General features: G+C 37.3%; 3 protein-coding genes across 11 annotated transcripts; 1 reads left to right on the forward strand and 2 right to left on the reverse strand.

The window, feature by feature from the left end:
• The first annotated feature begins 365 nt into the window (after positions 1 to 365).
• Positions 366 to 1,955, forward strand: LOC111792118 (putative polyamine transporter At3g13620). Its single transcript, XM_023673452.2, has one exon. The coding sequence runs from the start codon at positions 429 to 431 to the stop codon at positions 1,872 to 1,874; it is 1,446 nt and encodes a 481-aa protein (XP_023529220.1). The 5' UTR covers positions 366 to 428; the 3' UTR covers positions 1,875 to 1,955.
• Positions 1,956 to 3,910: 1,955 nt separating this feature from the next.
• Positions 3,911 to 8,875, reverse strand: LOC111793827 (glucan endo-1,3-beta-glucosidase 4). 7 transcript variants are annotated; one of them, XM_087123531.1, is made up of 6 exons: positions 8,778 to 8,875; positions 8,370 to 8,423; positions 7,197 to 7,368; positions 5,691 to 6,935; positions 4,421 to 4,448; positions 3,911 to 4,308 (listed from the first exon to the last, which is right to left on the reverse strand). In XM_087123531.1, the coding sequence occupies exons 3-6, from the start codon at positions 7,258 to 7,260 to the stop codon at positions 4,158 to 4,160; spliced, it is 1,488 nt and encodes a 495-aa protein (XP_086979657.1). In that variant the 5' UTR covers positions 7,261 to 7,368; positions 8,370 to 8,423; positions 8,778 to 8,875; the 3' UTR covers positions 3,911 to 4,157. The 7 variants fall into 7 exon arrangements, with proteins under 7 accessions (XP_086979657.1, XP_086979659.1, XP_086979656.1 ...); XM_087123533.1 differs by having other exon boundaries at positions 8,207 to 8,423; positions 8,778 to 8,794; XM_087123530.1 differs by lacking the exon at positions 8,778 to 8,875 and adding an exon at positions 8,645 to 8,762.
• A 1,480-nt stretch (positions 8,876 to 10,355) lies between these two features.
• LOC111793736 (serine/arginine-rich SC35-like splicing factor SCL30A) lies at positions 10,356 to 14,336 on the reverse strand. Of its 3 annotated transcripts, none has more exons than XM_087123555.1 (6): positions 14,190 to 14,336; positions 13,688 to 13,883; positions 12,402 to 12,479; positions 11,432 to 11,596; positions 10,954 to 11,115; positions 10,356 to 10,834 (listed from the first exon to the last, which is right to left on the reverse strand). In XM_087123555.1, the coding sequence occupies exons 2-6, from the start codon at positions 13,831 to 13,833 to the stop codon at positions 10,534 to 10,536; spliced, it is 852 nt and encodes a 283-aa protein (XP_086979681.1). In that variant the 5' UTR covers positions 13,834 to 13,883; positions 14,190 to 14,336; the 3' UTR covers positions 10,356 to 10,533. The 3 variants fall into 3 exon arrangements, with proteins under 3 accessions (XP_086979681.1, XP_023531531.2, XP_023531530.2); XM_023675763.2 differs by having other exon boundaries at positions 13,688 to 13,877; positions 14,064 to 14,315; XM_023675762.2 differs by having other exon boundaries at positions 14,064 to 14,314.
• Positions 14,337 to 19,665: the final 5,329 nt, after the last annotated feature.

Below are 19,665 nucleotides of genomic sequence, written 5' to 3' on the forward strand. Positions count from 1 at the left end.
AGAGATAATCTATAAAGGTAAAAAAATATTAATGTTATATTCACCGATAAAGATAAAATATTAATGTTTATAAGAATATATATATATATATATATATATATATATATATATATATATATATATATATATATATATATATAATATATATATATATTTTTTAAAGTGAAGTATACTAAAAAAAATACTTTAAAATGTTTAAGTATATTTTAAAAAGAAAATAATAATAATTTCTATAAAAAAAATTAGTAAGGTAGATTAGTTTTTAAACAAATTTAAGAGTATTTTGATTAATTTAGTTTAATAATAATATTTCTTTTGTTTTATTTTCATTAAAAAAAAAAAAAAAAAAAAAAAAAAAAAAAAAAACTCTATTTGTAGATGCTTGCTCTGTTTCGTCTTCTCTGTTTGTTAGCTTCGCCCAATCAATCATGGCGGACAAAAAACAATCCCCGAACAAGTCCACCAACTCCCACCCCCTTGCTGATTCTTCTTCCCCTTCTCAAACCCTCCCCACCACCGCCGCCACCGCCACCTCCTCCGCCGCCGCCAGAAAGAAGCTCACTCTAATCCCCCTCATCTTCCTCATCTACTTCGAGGTCGCCGGCGGCCCCTATGGCGAAGAGCCGGCTGTTCAAGCTGCCGGCCCTCTCCTCGCCATCGTTGGCTTCATCGTTTTCCCTTTCATATGGAGTGTCCCAGAGGCCCTAATCACGGCGGAGCTTTCCACCGCCTTCCCCGGAGACGGCGGTTTCGTTATCTGGGCTGACAGAGCCTTCGGACCCTTCTGGGGATCTTTAATGGGTACCTGGAAACTCCTCAGCGGCGTCATCAATATCGCTGCCTTCCCTGTTCTCTGCATCGATTACGTCAAGAAAATCGTTCCGCCGCTCGAATCTGGCTGGCCCCGCCGCATCGCCGTCTTCAGCTCCACCCTTCTCCTCGCCCTCCTTAACTACGTTGGCCTCACCATCGTCGGATACGTCGCCGTCGTCTTAGCCTTCTTGTCTCTCTTACCCTTTATTTTAATGACGTTCATCGCTATCCCCAAAATTCACCCCCACCGGTGGCTCAGTTTCGGCGACAAAGGCGTCAAAAAAGACTGGAATCTCTACCTCAATACTCTGTTTTGGAACCTCAATTTCTGGGATAATGTCTCCACTCTCGCCGGAGAAGTCGAAAACCCACAAAAAACATTCCCAATGGCTCTGTTTGTATCCGTGATTTTCACTTGTGTTTCTTATCTTATCCCACTTCTGGCAGTCATCGGCGCCGTCGATGTGGAACAATCCGCTTGGGGGTCTGGATTTCACGCACAAGCCGCCGGAATCATCGCCGGAAAATGGCTCAAAATCCTCCTGGAAATCGGGTCGTGCTTGTCGGGGATTGGATTATTCGAAGCCCAATTGAGTAGCAGTGCGTATCAGATTCTGGGTATGGCAGAAATCGGGATTTTGCCCAAATTCTTCGCGAGCAGAGCCAAATGGTTCAACACTCCATGGATTGGGATTGTGATCTGCACGGCGATTTCGCTGGCGGTGTCGTACATGAACTTCACCGACATTGTTGCGTCGGCGAATTTCATATACAGCTTGGGAATGTTGCTGGAATTTTCGGCGTTCATTTGGTTGAGATGGAAGCATCCGGGGATCAAAAGGCCATTCCAGGTGCCGTTGAGGTTGCCGGCGTTGATTGTTATGTGTTTGATTCCGTCGGCGTTTCTGGTGGTTCTGATGGTTTTCACGCACAAAATGGTGCTCGTGGTGAGTGCTATAATGACGGCAGCCGGGATTGTCTGGTTTGGGCTCATGAAGGTTTGTAAGAACAAGAAGATCTTGGAGTTCAATCCTCCGCTTGACGCCATTGAAGAATCCTGAGAGCTCTGTAATTTTTGTTCCTCTGTTTTTTATTATTATGTAGCTCGCTTGCAGATTTGAATCAAGATCGTGTTTTTTTAATTGTGGGTTTGAATTTGTAGATATTTTAGTTTTGTTGTTTGAAGGAATTATTAGAATTTCGATCCTTTTTGATTCTCCACTCTGTTTTCATGTTTGTTTAATGTAATTGTTCACAATTCAGACCTTGAGTGACTGCCCGTAGATATTGTCTTTTTTGGCTCGTATAGCCGTCTCAATTTTAAAACTTAGACAAAGGTTCTCACACCTTTATAAAGAATACTTTGTTCTCCTCTCGGACGTGGGATCTCACAATCTACCCTTTTCTTTGGGGACCAGTGTCCTCACTGGTACACTATTCGCTATCTAGCTTTGATACCATTTGTAACACTCAAGCTCACCGCTAACAGGTATTAACTGTTTTGGCCTGTTACGTATTGTCGTCAGTCTCACGATTTTAGAACACATCTGTTAGAGAGAGTTTTCTACACTTTTACAAAGAACGTTTCGTTTCCCTTTTCAACCGATGTGGGATCTCGTATATCCACATGATAGGTTGTGAACCCTATTTGGATCGTTCAAGTCACCGTTCTAACCAACCCAAAATCTCATCTTTACCCAAAAGATTTCTTCGATCTAACTCATATACGACCCAATTAAACTCGAACAAAATTAATTTTAGCAAAATAAACAAAAAAGGAAGTAACATTTTGGGTATCAAGCTCATTTTCCAATGTGATAATGTTGGGATATAAACTGATAAAAAAGAAAGGAGAGAAAATTGAATAAACATTTTGAAAAAGTGCACTAAAAGATTTGTAAGGAAAATGATGGTTTGTTTGGAAAATGTGTTTAGAAATTAATACTTCTTTATTTTGTTTTTTAAAAAATACTTTTTTTTTTTTTTAAGTTTGTTCCAAATTTTGATTCGAATTAGGGTCGTAATTTATCATGGTTATCGTAATATTTGACTTTGTTACATCCATTTATTAACTTCAAGAAAAAAAAATTGCACAAATTGAAACACGTGATCGAACATTGAATAAATTTCTCGATACACGAAATTAGGGACCCACTCGGTAAGTTCTAAAGTGTCCCATATAAAATTTAAAATTTGGACACAAGGACCCGCTATGATTTGAAAGTTGAACTATCTTGGCAATTAAATCCTCCTTATTTGACTTCATACCTACTCTTTCCTTATTTGACTTCATATCTACGGTTTGACTCTAAATATCAAAAATAATACTTAGGTGTATGTTTTGTTTCGTGGGAATCCGAGATTTTCACGGGATGGATATGGGGAATTAGTCGGTTTGTTTTGAAGGTAGATACCTTGATATTTTAAGATCTTTGAATATCTTCAGATACCTATAGAGACTCTAAAGCTAAACGTGGAAACGTGCTTAGAAATCATGTGAATGAAGACAAAAGATGGTAAAATGACCCGTGATGATTTATGGGAATAGTGTAGGGATAGTTTTGCTCTTAAAGCACTTTTAAGACAAATAGGTAACGTAGTAATGTCAAAGACGATGCATGAATATGTTGGAGTAATCAGATGTCGAAGCGGAATTTAAAATTTAAGTATGAATCTAAGCCTGAGAATTTTGTTTAAGGAAATATCATATTGGACTATGAAATAGGTCACACGACCAAATCAGCCATTGAGCCAATCTAATAACCTGATCGTTCGACCTAGGCATAAACTCGAAGGGCTTAAAATAGTGTTTGAACTCATCTTAATGAAGTCGTGAATCAATGAATAACACTGAGAGTCATGTTGCTAAGAATCAAGACAACAAAATGAAATGTAACATTACGTGTGAAAATTTTTAGCTTCGAGTAGAGACAACGTCGAGCCTTAGACAATGAGAGTCACGAATACAAAAAAATATACATATAGACAACGTCTACGCCCCCCCCGTAAAGTTGCGTCGAATACAAAGCAAACCCCAAGATTCTAGATACTAAGAAGAGCATGGATTGGATTGGTTCGCAAAAATGGGAAGAAATCATTTCAAGAATAATATGAATTAATCAAAAAGACTAAACCCAGTTACTAACACCTCAGAAGAACAAATTACAAAGAACAAAGAACAATAAACAAGAGCACCAAGAACTGAAGAACAAAGAACCACCCAGTTACTAAAACCTCAGAAGAACAAATTACAAAGAACAAAGAACAATAAACAAGAGCACCAAGAACTGAAGAACAAAGAACCATATGTGATCAATGAATTAGCAATCTGAAAATTTCACCTCTCATGTCAAAGAAACCATTAAAGCCCAAGAAAAGATTACCCAAATCAAGAGCTGATATGAAGAGACCTGCAGCTTTGAACTTGCACCAGGAAGCTGACCTGAAGGCCCCAATGCTGGAGGAGAAACTCCACCTCCACCACTTGAATTGGAGCTGTTTTTCAATATTTGAAACGATTAGAACTCATATATTGATATAAAAAAACAGATGATTTCTTGATTTCTTTAAGTTATTGAGAGTGTTTTTGGTGGAATCTTCCACTTACCTTCCTGTGTATATGCAAGAGCCATGACCTGCAAGAGATTGTGGAACAAGATGAGAGAAATTGGATTAGAAGGATGAGAGATTTTGTCAAAGTCGAGTCCCGTACGAAACCCGAATAGTTGATATCAGATGAAATCGTTCAAACAGGCATTAAGAACAAAATTAAGCAAAAGTTTAATGCTTGGCAGGGTATGCATGCAGCAGGGCGGACGAAACTTATGTGCGATATATACGAGCGATGTAACCGTGAATACAGGCTTTATAATAAATCAAATTGAGAAAAGAGATCAGAATCTTTATACAAAAAATATGACAAGCACAAAACTAGAGAACTGAAGACTAAGAGGAGAGCTTATGTTTGTAACATTCTGCAGAAAACGTTGCAGTACTCTGGGCTTTCGGAGAACTAGTTACCGACGAGATTAAGTGAGATCTCACATCAATTGGAGAGAGGAACAAGTGCTAGCGAGGATGCTAGGTCCTAAAGGGAGGTGGATTGTGAGATCCCATATTGTTTGGAGAGGGGAACAAAGTATTTTTTTAGAAGGGTGTGGAAACCTCTCCCTAGTAGACGCGTTTTAAAAACCCTTTGAGAGGAAGCCCAAAAAGAACAATATCTGCTAGCAGTAGGCTTAGATGGTTACAAATGGTATCAAAACTAGACACTGGGCGGTGTACCAACGAGGACGCTGCTCCGAAGGGGGCTTGGACACCAAGCGGTGTGCCAACGAGGAAGTTGGGACCCAAAAGAGGTGAATTGTGAGATTCCACATGGATTGGAGAGAGGAATGAGTGCCAACGAGGACCACGAGGACGCAGGGCCCCAAACGGAGGTGGATTGTGAGATCCCACATCGGTTGGAGAGGGGAACGAGACATTCTTTATAAGGGTGTGGAAACCTTTCCCTAGTAGATGCGTTATAAAAACCTTGAGAGGAAGCCCAAAAGGAAAAACTTAAAGAAGACAATATCGGCTAGCGGTGGGCTTGGGCTGTTACAAACCCATTGTACTCTACGGTCATCCGAAAAGTCTTGAAGATCAACCCCCTTGTTTTCGAAGGCCATTCTCCCTAGATGGTTGGTTCAACCAAGGATCAGTGGTGTTGCTCTAAGAATGAAAGTAGAACAAAGATGAACTTCTTCTTAAAGCTATAAAGTAAAATATATTTTTAGTCCATTGATATTCGATTCCGAAAACTCATAAAAAATATCTAAAGTAGGATAATTGAATAACTTGAAGGAACAAGGATAAAAACCGTTAAAAGAACTTACTAGGATCGATCGTCGTAAGTGTAGCAGTACCGTCAAAGTCGCACGTACCACCAGCAGTATGCATTTTCTGGTAGTAATCATTATAAGCATAAGAAGCATGGTCAGTAATGTTATTAGGGAGAAAGCATGGCCTGCCTTGCTGAATGGCAGCACAGTTTGCCCCTCCTTGTCCACAAGCCCAATTCAGACCGTCCTGCAACTTATCTTCATCAGCTCCATCTTTAGCCACACAATAAACCGTAGAAGAATTCGCGGTTGCACGGCCAGAAGCCAAACCCAAAGGATAAACAGTAGAGCCATTGGAGAAAAGTATACCCCAGTTTTTCTCCGAGACCGGGCCAGACCGCTTGTCTTCATTAAACAACTCGTAAATGTACGTGTTGATAGGTATGGTTGGCTGACTTGGTGGACCAGAATCATTAGAAACTCTCCTGATCAGATTATTAACATAGGTGCCAGCATTTTGAATTGTAGCATCAGGTTCATTTGCTCCACCAGACCATGGCCAGCCAGTCTCGGTAACCACGACGGGAATCCCAGAAAAATTGAAAGCATCGATCGAGTAGTAAGTTGCATCAACCATAGCATCAAACATACTATTATAGTGGAAAAGAGTGTTTGGGTCAACAATCTGCTTAATTGCAGGAAGTGATCGAAAAAGTGCATAATCGAGCGGAAAAATTCCATTCCCGCTAGTGTATCCCAAATAAGGATAGGCATTCAACATGTAGTAGGACTTCGTGTTCTTTAAGAACTGGAGAAGCTGATACATAGTAGCGTTCCATGAAGCGTTAAAGGTAGCGGTGGACGGGGGGAAAGGTCGGGGTATCATGTCCATTGATTGGGGAGTGGAAACCTTGACCAGATAGTTTAGATTGGCAGCAACCAAGGCCTTATGTAGGGAATACAAGGCTGGAACTAAGACTGGACCAACTTGAGGAATTGTAGAAAGGACCTCACTGCCAACAGCAATGGCCGTAATATTTGTTCCTGGCAAGTAAGCTGCAACGTTTTTATTAACCCAGGCTGCAGCGGCTGCAGGCGATTCACCGATCCTGAGAACTTCCTCGTTCGTGACACCAACAATTACCTCGATGCTACTGTTTGCTAAGGCCTTTAGCAGCTGAGCATCAGCATTATAAAGGCGAAGATGAGTAATATGATGGGATTTAAGAATTGCAACTATATCTGAAGCTGATGGAAGATTGGAGACGTCGGTCCCGAGGTTGACCCCCACAAACGCACCTATTAACGTCAAGAACACAGCTAAGTAACAAATAGATAATTGGCTATAAAACCAAACATTCTAGTTTTTTGTTAGGAAAAAGATCGATAGTAACTAATGACGTTCGTTTGAGGCCGTGTGATCAACCTTTATTATGAAGAGCACAGAAATGAAGTTCATAGACATTATCAAAATATTCGAACCAGACCGGATTCAGAACACGAAGTATGAAGGGCGCGAAAGTACTCGCGAAAGTACTCGAAGTTAGATAAATAAGATACCTAATGAATTGACACACATGCCAAATAGAAGCAAGATCACAATTCCATGACACCCTTCACGCATTTTCGAATCAATGGAAGCTTCAACGTTTCAGCTAGGTAGGATTAGAGCTTCCCGCTATTTGTCTCGAAAATCGAACTCCCGAAACTCAAACAAGCTAGCATGTACAATCTGCAATCAAGTCATATGAAAAGAAAAACATATATAGAAACAAATAAGAACAACAATTCAAGAGAAACATGTAAAAGTAATTGAATGCATGAAGAAAAAACTGCAATGACAGGAGAGTAATAGAAAACATAATTCAGTTCACGTCGGTTGGGGAGGAGAACAAAGCATTTCTTATAAGGGTGTGGAAACCTCTTCTTAGCAGATGCATTGTAAAAACCTTGAGGGGAAGCCCGAAAGAAAAAACTCAAAGATGACAATATCTACTAGTGGTGGGCTTGAGCCATTACAAATGTTATCAGAGTCAGGCACCGGGCAGTGTGTCAACGAGGACGCTAGGCCTCGGAGGAAGGTGGATTGTGAGATCCCACCTCGGTTGGGGAGGAGAACGAAACACCCTTTATAATGGTGTGTGGAAACCTCTTCCTAGCAGATGCGCTTTAAAAACCTTGAGGGAAAGCCCGGAAAGGAAAGCCCAAAGAGGACAATATCTTAGCGGTGGGCTTAGGCCGTTACAAAGGGTATCATACCAAGACGAAAAATAGCTTCCGACTCCCCTCACTTCCAACTTTTAATCAGTAAACATCTCATCCATTCTTGTTTGAAACGTTCAGAAGAAATTTAAGCTTCAAAGGAAGGAAATCAAAATGGAAATGCACCCACAAGTCTACGTTTGAAAGGTTAAGAATTAGGGGAAAACAAGCTCCAAACAAGCTCTTTCAGCGGATCCACAAACAGGAAACAAATGCAATAAAGCCATAAATATTCAGACAAAGCATTAACAAACAAAATGTAGCTTAGTTTACAAATGAAACTCTTAGCTTAGCTTAGCTTAGCTTACACGTATCATCAAAAAGAGAAACCCCTTTTTCTCATTCTATTCTGTAGACGATGAACTACTGTAAAATCAACTTGAGAAGCCTTGAGCACCAAAAACAAGCCACAAAACACGAAATAGCGAAGAACCCATCTGGGAAATCTAAAAACAAGAAGTGGGTAAGTACCCGATCTGGATAATGTATCAGTCTTGAACTCAGCTTCAGAACAGAATCAAAACCCTAAAGAGAGAGCAGAGCAAACACTTATGAACACAGATTAATGGAAGAAGGACAAAATAGAGAAGTGTAGAAGAGAGATTCTGAGCAGCCAAGAACACTAAAAGGCGTTCGAAACGAGAGTAAAAGACAGGAGCAAAAAACCAAACTCCCCACCAAGCAATAGTTACAAGTAAAAAGAAAATTAATCCCAAAACAAAACACACCCACGAGAAGAATCATACCCCACCATTTCCCAACGTATATATTTCGTACAAAACAGGATTAAGCCAAGCTTGTGAGATGTCCAGTGAAAAGAATATGAACTGGAGGTGTAAAAACTGACGGGCAATGCATATAAAAACTTTTATTGCTTGCCTTTTTATTCTCTCTTTTGAGGCATGAAAGGGGGCTTGGATTCTCGTGCTGAGAGGGTCCTGATCGTCGCCGTTCATTTTGGTTTGATGGGGTTTGGAATTTGAACAGAAAAAGACAATGAATTTGGGAGAATGAATGATCGAGTGAGGATGGGAGTGGGCTGTGTTGTTCTTTAATTTTAACCCAAAAGTCATGGGCTCTCGCAGTGCCGTAAAGGAGAAACGCTATTAAATTGAAGCTGATTGTTAAGTGGAACAGCAAAGCTAGCCATCAATGTGTGGAAAGAAACAACTTTTTTTCTTTTCTTTTGGAGTAATGATATTGGCATTTGCACGGAAATTTCCAATATCTTTGTCTAACCCCATGAATTTCTAAAGGATCGAAGATAGCTCAGCTCTTAGATGAAGAATCTTGTCGTATGAACACGACTTAAGTTGAAGTTCTTTTAACTAGTTATGTTAGCTAATTTCGAGCCTCTCAATTGAGGATATAATTTCTACGTAGATATGTTTATATCGATAATATTAATAATTTATATTTAAAAAAAAAAAAAGGAATATTCAAAAGTGTATAATATAATCAAAATTATAAGGGGAAAAAGATCTCAAAAAAAAGAAAAAAAAAGTAATTTAAGGAAATTAATATGGAATATAAATTTGAAAGAATTGGTCGTGTGATTTTGTAAACAATAATTATTGGAAGAAAGTGTTAATTGAGTATGGAAGGAGTAGGGCCCACAAATAGAATCCAATAAATATTCGTAAGATGGACCCCACCTTCACACATGGGAAAAAGTTGCACGTGGGTCCACTTGCTTAGTTGTAGCCAATTGTTTTTTTTTTTTTTTTTTTTTTTTTTAATAAACCGATGAATTTACAACCCATTTATTTAATGTTTGTACATGTTTAATTAAAAAGTTATACATTATTTAGTTTTCGAAAATTTTCCTACCCCGTTTTTTAAAACCTTCTTCTCACACTCTCTACTCGAAAAGCCTTTTTTTAAAACTTTCTTCTCATACTCTCTCTACTCTACTCGAAAGGTTATATGTTATTTAACCCGTTGTATTACTTTTTGTTGGTAATTATATCTTTCAAATCTTCTTCCATTCTTACTTTCAAACTCGCCTTCAAAAATCTATCAACCCCCCTTTTTAAAACCTTGTTCTCAAAATGAGAACAAATGCTTGAGCATACGTTGCCCGACCATATATAGAAGCAAAAACTCGAGCATATAGAAACTTGAGCATACGTTGCCTATAGAAACTTGAGCATACGTTGCCTGACCGTAGGCAACACCAATCTAAGAGTGAGTGCTCGTGGTGAGGGATACACAATCTCAATTGTTTTGACTCGCTTAGTGCTAAAAGTGAGGGCTACACAAACGCAAAGTCCGCTACCAAGAAGTACTATTCTCACAAAATAACAACAATAATCTGATGCTACTAAATTTGAATTCGGAAAAAAGTTTGAATTCTACTCCTTAGTCCTTGGTTTGGGACGTTACAATATGCCCAAAAGAACAATTTATGATGGAAGGGGTTGGAAGTACTTTGTAAAGCATCATCACACCACGAAAGAAAGCAAAGAAGTACGTACCAACAATCAATTTGAGAACGCATAAATCCTAAGTAACAACAACAAAAAACGCTGCCCAACAATACAAACCAAAAGATGTCTCTAGCGGGAAATCTCAAACGAAATATGGCAATAGTACATTGTAGTTTTTCTTTCCCAACTTCTGAGCGGGATGGTTGTTACCGACTAGGGCTCCTACCTCCGCCATTCAGTTCACTTCTATACTCCTCTTCGTGTCTAGGACTATGTCGTGGACTCCGGCTCCGGCTAATGCTCCTGCTCCTGCTCCTGCTCCTACTCAGCCTTCGGCCTCTCACGGGGCTTGGACTTCGACTTCCACCCCGTGGTGCTGGACTCTGACTTCTACTTCTTGCACCATCAAGTTGTGGGGATCGGGAGTATGACCTACCACGGCTTGGCTGTCGTGGGTAGGACCTCTCTCGACTATCCCGTCTGCCACGTGGAGACGGGGATATGGATCTGCATTGACATATTGAAAGACTTGAAGCTCAAAATGTAGTTACCAAATGGAATCATAGAAATTATACTAGCAAAAAAACAGAACTAGAGATCAAATAGCTAACAAATTGAAATCACACCTAGAGTACGCCCTTTGTCTTGGTGGGGGGGATGCATAATCATAACTGCGAGACCGAGACCTTGCATGGCGTGGAGCTGGTGAAAAAGAACGCCTTGCATGGCGTTGAGGAGGAGAACGAGAATACCGTGGAGGAGATCTTCTACGATCATGAAACCGTCCACTGTTTGTACAACTGAAATATTAGTTTTGTTTCGGATAGATATGCAATATTAAACTTGGCAGTGTGAACTAATAGGATGAGTTCTTTCAGCCCATTAAAAGCAGTTTCCAATTTATATTATACAGTTACCATAGTTAAAAGTGATATCAAAGATTCCAAAAATACTAAGAAAAGAGCTTCCTTTCAAAAGCCAGCCCAAGCTCCCGTGAGCACAAGTGTTGGAAAACATAAGCAAATGCACAACATTATTTCACAGTTGAATGCAAGTATCCATGCCTATAAAGAATCATAAATATATTAGGAGGAAGCTTCATACCTTCCTCTCTCCCTTGCCCTCATATCAGATGGCTTCTTCCTGTTTTCCTCAGCAAATACCACAGTTATCTCCCGACCTTGAAGAACACAGCCATCCATCTGATGTTTAGCATCTGCAGCATCGGCAGGATCTACATATTGAACAAAACCAAAACCACGAGGCTCTCTGCAAAATTGTCAAACAAATAAATCAAAAGGAAAAAAAAGTTACAAAAAGGAAAATATAAAGCCACAGAATCAGGTCAGGTACTTCGCCTGCCCTAAACCTTTTCTAATAATAATGTCCATCATATCCCTTGCAATATGGAAGGTCTGTGATAATAAAGCAAGCACTTGGCTGCTGACCTTGCATGTGTCAGATTTAAGAGGACTTGAAATTCTTCAAGACTTGGAACATCTTCTATGTATTCAAATCCAACTTCCTTCCAATCTTCACTACCATTAACATCATCTTCAATAGAACTCTAATTACTTGATGTCTTCTTCAAAACATTAGTTTCACTGTTAAATCTTCAAACATTCAATACACAGACCTAATACGTGATAAGGAAAAACAAAAAAAACAAAAAAAACAAAAAAAAAAAAAGCAGAAAGAAAATATGCCCCCATCATCAAATGAATAATTTGAAAGATGAACATGAAGTAGGGCCTGCTTCACGAATTCATGAACATTGTTTTCCAAAGATTGAACTACAAACATTTTGTTCAAAAGATGCATGGAAATGATTGAAAAAATGATTTATTAGGTACCCTTGCCTCTGAACCAATACAACAAAGCAACATAGAAAATAACCACAATGTTAGAAACAAAGCAATAAATCAAACATTTGTTAGAAACAAAAGATATTGGGTAAAACTTAAACAATTTCTTTGAAAACCATAAGAGCGAGGTGCAAAATTTCCCTTCATCAATAAAAAATTAACATCAGTACCAAAGAACCACAAGCTACATACAGCTAAGAAACGCTCACCCAGTATAATAGTCCTTTGGTAGGTATACGTCCTTAATAGCACCAAACTGTCCAAATTGTCTACGAAGATCCTCAGGCCTGCATTAAAAGAAATAAATGAGTGCGCACAAGATTTCATCATATTTTACTAAAAATTTGATCAGTAAGCTAGGAAGAATAAAAGCATGGAGCAAAAGCATTTCTCTAAAAAATAATATGCAGTACAAAGTTCTAGAATAGTGATACAGCATTTCTATTCCTAATTACAAATCACGTAGAGATATATAAAGAAACTTGATAATCAGAACAAGAACATGCCACCACATAAAATTACATGAATATAAGTCCCACACAGAGATGATAAGTGGGAGAAAGAGTGAAACTGAAATATCTTACAGAATGAAAGACCCCACATCCACTGACCACAAGACTGCATCCTAGCACTCAAGTGAGCTTGAAAAGAATCAATAGTTTGGATAAAACTATGGCCATGCAGGAGAGTTTCTGATTCCGCTAAGGGCACAGTGAGAGAGAAGAAAATGAAAGGAAATCTACTATATTTCTATGACTTAGCTTTAGTCTTCTTAAAGAAAAAATACAATTTAAAGTGGTAAAACACACACAAACATGATGTAGTAAGGTGGCAACAATGTTTTTAAAGTGTCAAGCATGCTTGGGCAAAACAACCCTCCAAGGCTGTTAAGAAAAACTTATTTTGCTTAATGCGAAACAGAAACATTGACACAAAAAATAAATAGTATTTTGAACAACAATTACAGCTGAAAAAGAAATGGTAGATTTCCACAAGATTCGTTGAGATATAAAAATTAAAGTCAAACAAATCCGGAGCCACATCACAGCAAGCCTAATTGAGGGTTGGTGAATACCCAAACACAATGTGAGCGAACCTCAGGGCACCCTTAACCACATGTGGGAGGAGATACGAATGGGCCCTAGGTAAGCTAGGAAGAAATGGAAGTCTCTTAGAAGACAAAGAAAGAGATTAATCAAGGTTCTCTGGTCCAGGGCATTTTGCTTCTTTCCGACGCTGTCTAAATACGAATTCTCATCACTATTCTAATGTTCTAATACTCCAGGGAAAAGCCTCTTCAACTCCGTTATCTGGACAAAGTGGCTCGTTGTTACCCCTTCCTCTCCACCTTTTTTTTTTTTTTTTTTTTTTTTTCTTGATACTAAGATCTATCTCCTATCAAAGCAAAACAAAATTAAACGATCTCCATTCCTTCTCGAGACTTTCTATAGAACTTTTGAGGGCAAAAAAACAAACAAATTCATCAAGAACAAACCTGCAGTCATGGCGAAGATTACGAACTAGAAGGCTAGTGGGAAGGTCTCTCCCACGTCCACCACCATAGCGTCCCCTAGGGCTAGGGCTCCTGCCCCTCCTGCCATAACCCCTTGGCGGCGATGGAGTGTAACTCCTACCCCTCATTTGTACAGTAACCAATGACAGGGGCCGGCTGTCCAAGAATCTCGCTGTACCTAAGCAAGTGAACAAGAGTTAACCATCAAAGAGCATTTCAACATGTCATGACAAGTTCTCAACACAACTAAATTAATCCAGTAAACGAAGTACGCGACTACAACGTAACAATAAACCTTAACTTGATGGAATCCCACATGAATATACGAAATTAAAAGCCAGAATTTGGGGGAAATTACCTCAAAATAGTGAAGCGGGAACAGATCGATGCAAGATGCTCAGTGTTTATATAAATGCACTGGCCAAGATTTGGAAGTGTTGCGTGAATGTGAATGTGAATGCTTGAGAGAAAAAGTGAGGGAAACCTTGAAGATGGAGCAAATCGAGCGCAGCTGAAGAACAAATTAGGGCACGAAGATGAAATTGAAGTCTCCTACGAGAAACAGACGGCGGCCCATCAGATTTGTAAGTTTAGGGCATAGTTTTCAGCTGAAGATTAAAAAAAATATATACAATAAATAAATAAATATATTGAAAAGAACGTGCCGCGCTGTTATATTAGAGATTTATCAATTTTATATATAAATAAATAAATTTAATTATCAATTTTAAGCTTCTATTAAAAATAAAATAGAATTGTTTAAAAATATTTATTTATAATTAAATAAAATTATGGGTTCAAAAATTCTCGTAGGTCGATAATATCTTATTTCAACATGAGTAAAGGTTCCTTATTCGTGACATTGTTGCGAGGAGATCATGGCAGGATTCGAACCTATGGTCGACCCGCCCCTGACCTGCTGGGTTGGGTGGCCGGGTTAGCACCCCTCGTCGCCTTTGTACCTGAAACAGATGCACTGCTCTAACCAGCGCGTAACCTTCTTTCCCACACCTCTTCTGGTTATGCCATTACCAATCGCGGGTAACCCCCATACCGGCTGCCCCTGACCTAATAAGAACCATTATCCTTATGACCAAACAAGGACTAGCTTACTTACTTCTCGAGTGGTCTTAGTTTTTTAATATTCAGACAATTCAAAAAAGCATTGAGACAGTTATGAATTCCATCGAGTTTCCCTTACTTGATCGAACAACCCAAACTTCAGTTATTTCAACTACATCAAATGATCTTTCAAATTGGTCAAGACTCTCCAGTTTATGGCCGCTTCTCTATGGTACCAGTTGTTGCTTCGTTGAATTCGCTTCATTAATAGGTTCACAAGAAACTGAGATATGATGGTGGCTTGAACCGAGTGTAGATCGAAGATGGAGGTGAGCACGAGAGAGACACGACAAGAGGAGCATGAAAACTTGATATTGGCTTACGAACGAGAGGCAATCTATAGTAGTGTCTTAAGTTAATCAATGGTGATAAGCTTCGGCCATAGAAAGAGAGAAAATGACGAGAGAGAGTGACGATAACCAGATAAGGGAGATTAAGGAAACCAATAATCATGATAGAGATAGCATGATCGAAAAAAGGCGGCTATAAAAGTGTTATATAAAAACTGTCTCATCGTTTTTTTTTTTTTTTTTTTTTTTTTTTAAATACCGGTAGCCTCACGGTGTAACAATTGAACTTGAACCAACTCGTAAATTAAAACACAAATTCTAGCTGTTCATCTTAACGATATAGCTAAATCCGTCATAAATATCAATCTTATACAAAAGTTCAATAGGACAATATATAGATAAAAGCTCTCAAAGTATCTAAAATCCTAAAACTAAGATCTGAGGTTTGTTTGACCTAGAGAACGAGGAGAATATACATGAGGCATGATAGCATCAAACACCTCGTCGCATATCGAGATACTGTTTTTTCATATAAAAAAAATGTGTTGGGTGAAGCAGCATCGAGAAGCTAATATCAAGGTTGATATGCTTCAAATGGATGAGGAATTGTGCACGTGTTTATAGAGTCGAGATGCTAGTGGATAATGTCGAGATGCTATCAACATTCAAGCATCAAGCACGATTCAGAATATTGAGCACGACATTGTTAATGAAAATTCAACATTGAGACGTTTCGTATCAGAGTCGAAACACTACCAATACAACTCCTAAGGCTTAATTTGAGCTTAATCTTCATTTCCTATTGACCCAGTTGTTCAATTTAGACCAAAATATCTCCATTTGTCTCTATTCATCCAAAACACTTCGATTCACTTAAAATCACTCATCCCTTACAAAATAGACAAATGAACACACGAACGAAACAACGCTCACGTGAGGTACGACAAATAATTCATTATAAGGCATTATCATCAACATATAGTAGTGATGAACGAGTCTCAATGATGTGCTAGATATAGAAATGGGTTATAGTGAAGCTTCTTGACACATACACGTTATAAGTTGACTCGATGGGTGTGGCAACTATATAAGTTGCCACTCCAATTTATTGATAATATACATTATTCATCATTAATGAGCTTAGAATTGGTAAAAATTTGCCACAATTTTTGGGTCAATGGGTATTAATTACCCATAATCTTAATTGTCGCCATCTATTTTGTGGCCACTTCAAACTTCGGATATTCACATCCAAACCTAAAGTAATAACCGATTCCATAATGGTATGGTATTGTCCACTTTGAACATAAAACTCTCATAATTTTGTTATCGGGTTCCTCCAAAATCCTTCACACCAATGGAGCTATTTCTGGATTATAAATTCATGATCAAACCTGAAAAATTAATACGAAAAACTATATATATATTAAAAACCAAATAAACACAGTTGAATTAAAATTATGAGAGTTTATGTGAAAATAATATCATTTTATTATATAAATATTATAAAATAATTTATTATCGAAAATTAGAATATCAAAGTGTGAATGTACAATAATACCCTTTTGCGTTTTGGAAGGGATGTGGTAGGAGAAATGTGTCACCAAAGTTGAACAATAATCTTACCTACTAACTCCACTTTCTTTTGTCATTGACGTGTAATTAAATTTTGAACTATAAAATCAAAATCAAAACATTTTAGGTGAAATTAAAAATAAATAATTTTTTAATTAATAATAAGTTCGCTTATTCATATTAAACTTTATTTTAGGTGAGTCCGCTAACGAGCGTAACCCATAAATTTTTTTATTTATTTAAACTTAATCCAAATAAGTTGAGGCTCGTTTCATTAAAAAAAGTTGTCCCATGACCTATGATGTAAAAGTCTGAGTCTACCGATAGTAGATATTGTCTTATATGATATTTTCTCTTTGAGCTTCCTCTTAAGGTTTTTAAAACGTTAGGGAGAGGATTACATACTCTTATAAACAAGGTTTCATTCTCCTCCCCAACTGACATGGAATCTTGCATACAACCACTCTCTTCTCATCAAAAAACGAAAAAACTACCCTTGAAAGTGGTCGTAGACCACGAGCCTCTAACTTATCTACGAGAAGGCTGCTTAAAATATGTACACACAGGTAAGAGAGAACGCACAATTAGTACGTTCAATAAGAGCAAATTATCCTATTTGCTATTACTGTATCGAAAGTGCTTAAACCTCTCTTGTTTCTATCAATTCACTGATAGACGAGAAAGTCACTCATTCAAACCTCCCGACCCGCTCGAGTGGGTAAAGTGCATTTTTAGAAAAGAATAATACAAAAAGTCACAATGTGCACTTTTCGACATACATAGGAAAAGGCAAAACAAGCGTCGGTGACTTAGCGGCAAAAATGCACAAATAAAACAACGCGTTCTATAGAGATCACTGCAATGTGAGTATTAGCTGTCACCTAATCCCGCCCTCTGACGGTTACTCCTGACAAATCCATGCGAAACCATACGACGTCGTTGACCAGTTCCCAACTCTCTCTCTCTCTCATTGGACTGTGACCTACCATCTACGTGTTTTTATAATAGCCCTCCACACCCTCCATCCTGCGGCGCCGGCACCACCAAATTCTCTTTTATGGGTATTTTCGTAAATTCACTCACCATTCACGTGCCACTCGTTCGTACGGGTCAAAAGTACACTGATCGCCACTTCATTTTTTTAATTAAAAAAATATATATATATTCTTTTTTTGCATGGGAGTTGCACGTGTGACAGTTGTAGCTCTGCCTCGCTTTTTGGAGTTCGGTGGTAAATAAGAAATTATCAATTAATAAAAATTATTTTAATAATAACAATAATATAAGTTTGACATTTAATATAAAATAAAATAAAATAAAATAGTTTTATTTATTTATTTATTTATTTACTAAATCGCGTAGCTTCCATTATGTTAAGTTCGTGGGATTATTTATTTGGAGAATCTTGACTATTTTTTTTACTATAGGTAAAATTACGGGTACGATTTTTTACCCAATAACGAAAACTAACATTCAGTCGGTGATACCATGCCTCATCTAACTTAGTACTTTAGTAACTGCAACAAATATTTTTTCCACGATATATGTCATTCATTTCAATACAGATAGTCCTACTAAGAAAATTTGTCGCTCGAACCAAAGTAAGTAGAGGAGGGAGGACAGGGAGGGAAAGTCGTGATATTTATTACACGTAGTACGAAACCAAACCAAACCAAATAAAACCACGCCTTTTATGGAGCTAGGTTTGACCTTTTTGTTTGCACACCGTCACAAAAACCCCTGACCAATTATTCTACAAGATTATTCTACAAGATTGAAACTATATGACCAATTATTCTATAACACACTACGTTTAAACCCTGTTTTCACTTATAAACCTTCGATTACGTGACTTTTTTTTTTTTTATATAAATATTTAATGAAATATAAATATTTAATAATATTTTTTTAGTGTTAAATTCTATATTATTTTAAAAATAATATTAATACGACGGACAATAAATAAATAAATAAAAGAATTTGAGTTCAAAACACGCTCTTTGACACAAGTTACACGTCATCATATAAAATTTTATATTTTCCATTAAAAAAAAAACAATGTGTGAACACATTTTTATATATTTATTTATATATTTATTTTGGATTTTTGGTATAAATAATTTTATATGCATGGTCATACTTGTCTACTTTCCGACAAATTTAATTATTTATTATAGCTTTTATATCATTTAATTGTTAAATAATTAATTAATATTTTTTAAACCAGGATTATAAATAAATTTAATTATAGATCATGATATTTTATTTTTATTTTTAAATATCAGTGAATAAATTAATTAATATGTTCAAATTATTAATTTTAGGATAATTTTTTTAATTTATTTTATAATATATTTATTTAAAAGAATGAAATGGATGCATTTAATTATTTGACATATTAATATATCCAATAATAATAAAAATGAGCACAGAATTAATAAATTACAAGAGGAAATTAAATTTGTCCAAAAATATAATAATTTAGAAAATAGTTGGTTGGCACGTGTTAGACCAATGGGGGACAGAGTACAGGCCATTCCACAGACCATAACAAATATATAGAGAAAAAATATTAAAAAATATATAAAATAAATAAATAAATAAATAAATGGCTGTCGAAAAAAATAAAGTCTTTTGAAAGATCAATTCAAATCCACTAGCTAATTTATTTGTTAAATCCAATTTTCCTTTGAAATGTTCTCAAGTTTATAAGTTTCAAACCCTAATTTGGATTTTTTAAGGAAAAAAATTGAATTATCGTTAAAAACTCGACCTTTTTAACTTGAATTTGCACTGGGTTTATCTTGTGGAGGGAAAACCCAAAATTGAGTTGTAGTAGTCTTGGGCCGTCTCGACGTATTCCTTCTCTCCCCGGCATCGTCCCACACAGAAAGAAAGAGTGCAAAGTCTCGACCCAACATATGGATCTGCTAATGTGTGAGGAGTTGAGTCTGAACAGATAAAACGAAGTCA

Source organism: Cucurbita pepo, chromosome 4, assembly GCF_057944985.1.
Source record: "Cucurbita pepo subsp. pepo isolate OVF chromosome 4, ASM5794498v1, whole genome shotgun sequence".
Lineage (NCBI taxonomy): Eukaryota > Viridiplantae > Streptophyta > Magnoliopsida > Cucurbitales > Cucurbitaceae > Cucurbita > Cucurbita pepo.

Excerpts from the sequence above, each read along its gene's own strand:
- LOC111792118 (XM_023673452.2), top strand. The coding sequence starts at position 429 with ATGGCGGACAAAAAACAATCCCCGAACAAGTCCACCAACTCCCACCCC.
- LOC111793827 (XM_087123531.1), bottom strand. The coding sequence starts at position 7,260 with ATGCGTGAAGGGTGTCATGGAATTGTGATCTTGCTTCTATTTGGCATG. Across the intron at positions 6,936-7,196 it reads CATGTGTGTCAATTCATTAG|GTGCGTTTGTGGGGGTCAAC; the intron begins GTATCTTATTTA and ends TGACGTTAATAG. Across the intron at positions 4,449-5,690 it reads ACTTACGACGATCGATCCTA|GTCATGGCTCTTGCATATAC; the intron begins GTAAGTTCTTTT and ends AATCTCTTGCAG.
- LOC111793736 (XM_087123555.1), bottom strand. The coding sequence starts at position 13,833 with ATGAGGGGTAGGAGTTACACTCCATCGCCGCCAAGGGGTTATGGCAGG. Across the intron at positions 11,597-12,401 it reads CCAAAGGACTATTATACTGG|AGAGCCTCGTGGTTTTGGTT; the intron begins GTGAGCGTTTCT and ends ACAATTTTGCAG. Across the intron at positions 11,116-11,431 it reads AGGGCAAGGGAGAGAGGAAG|TGGACGGTTTCATGATCGTA; the intron begins GTATGAAGCTTC and ends TTGTACAAACAG.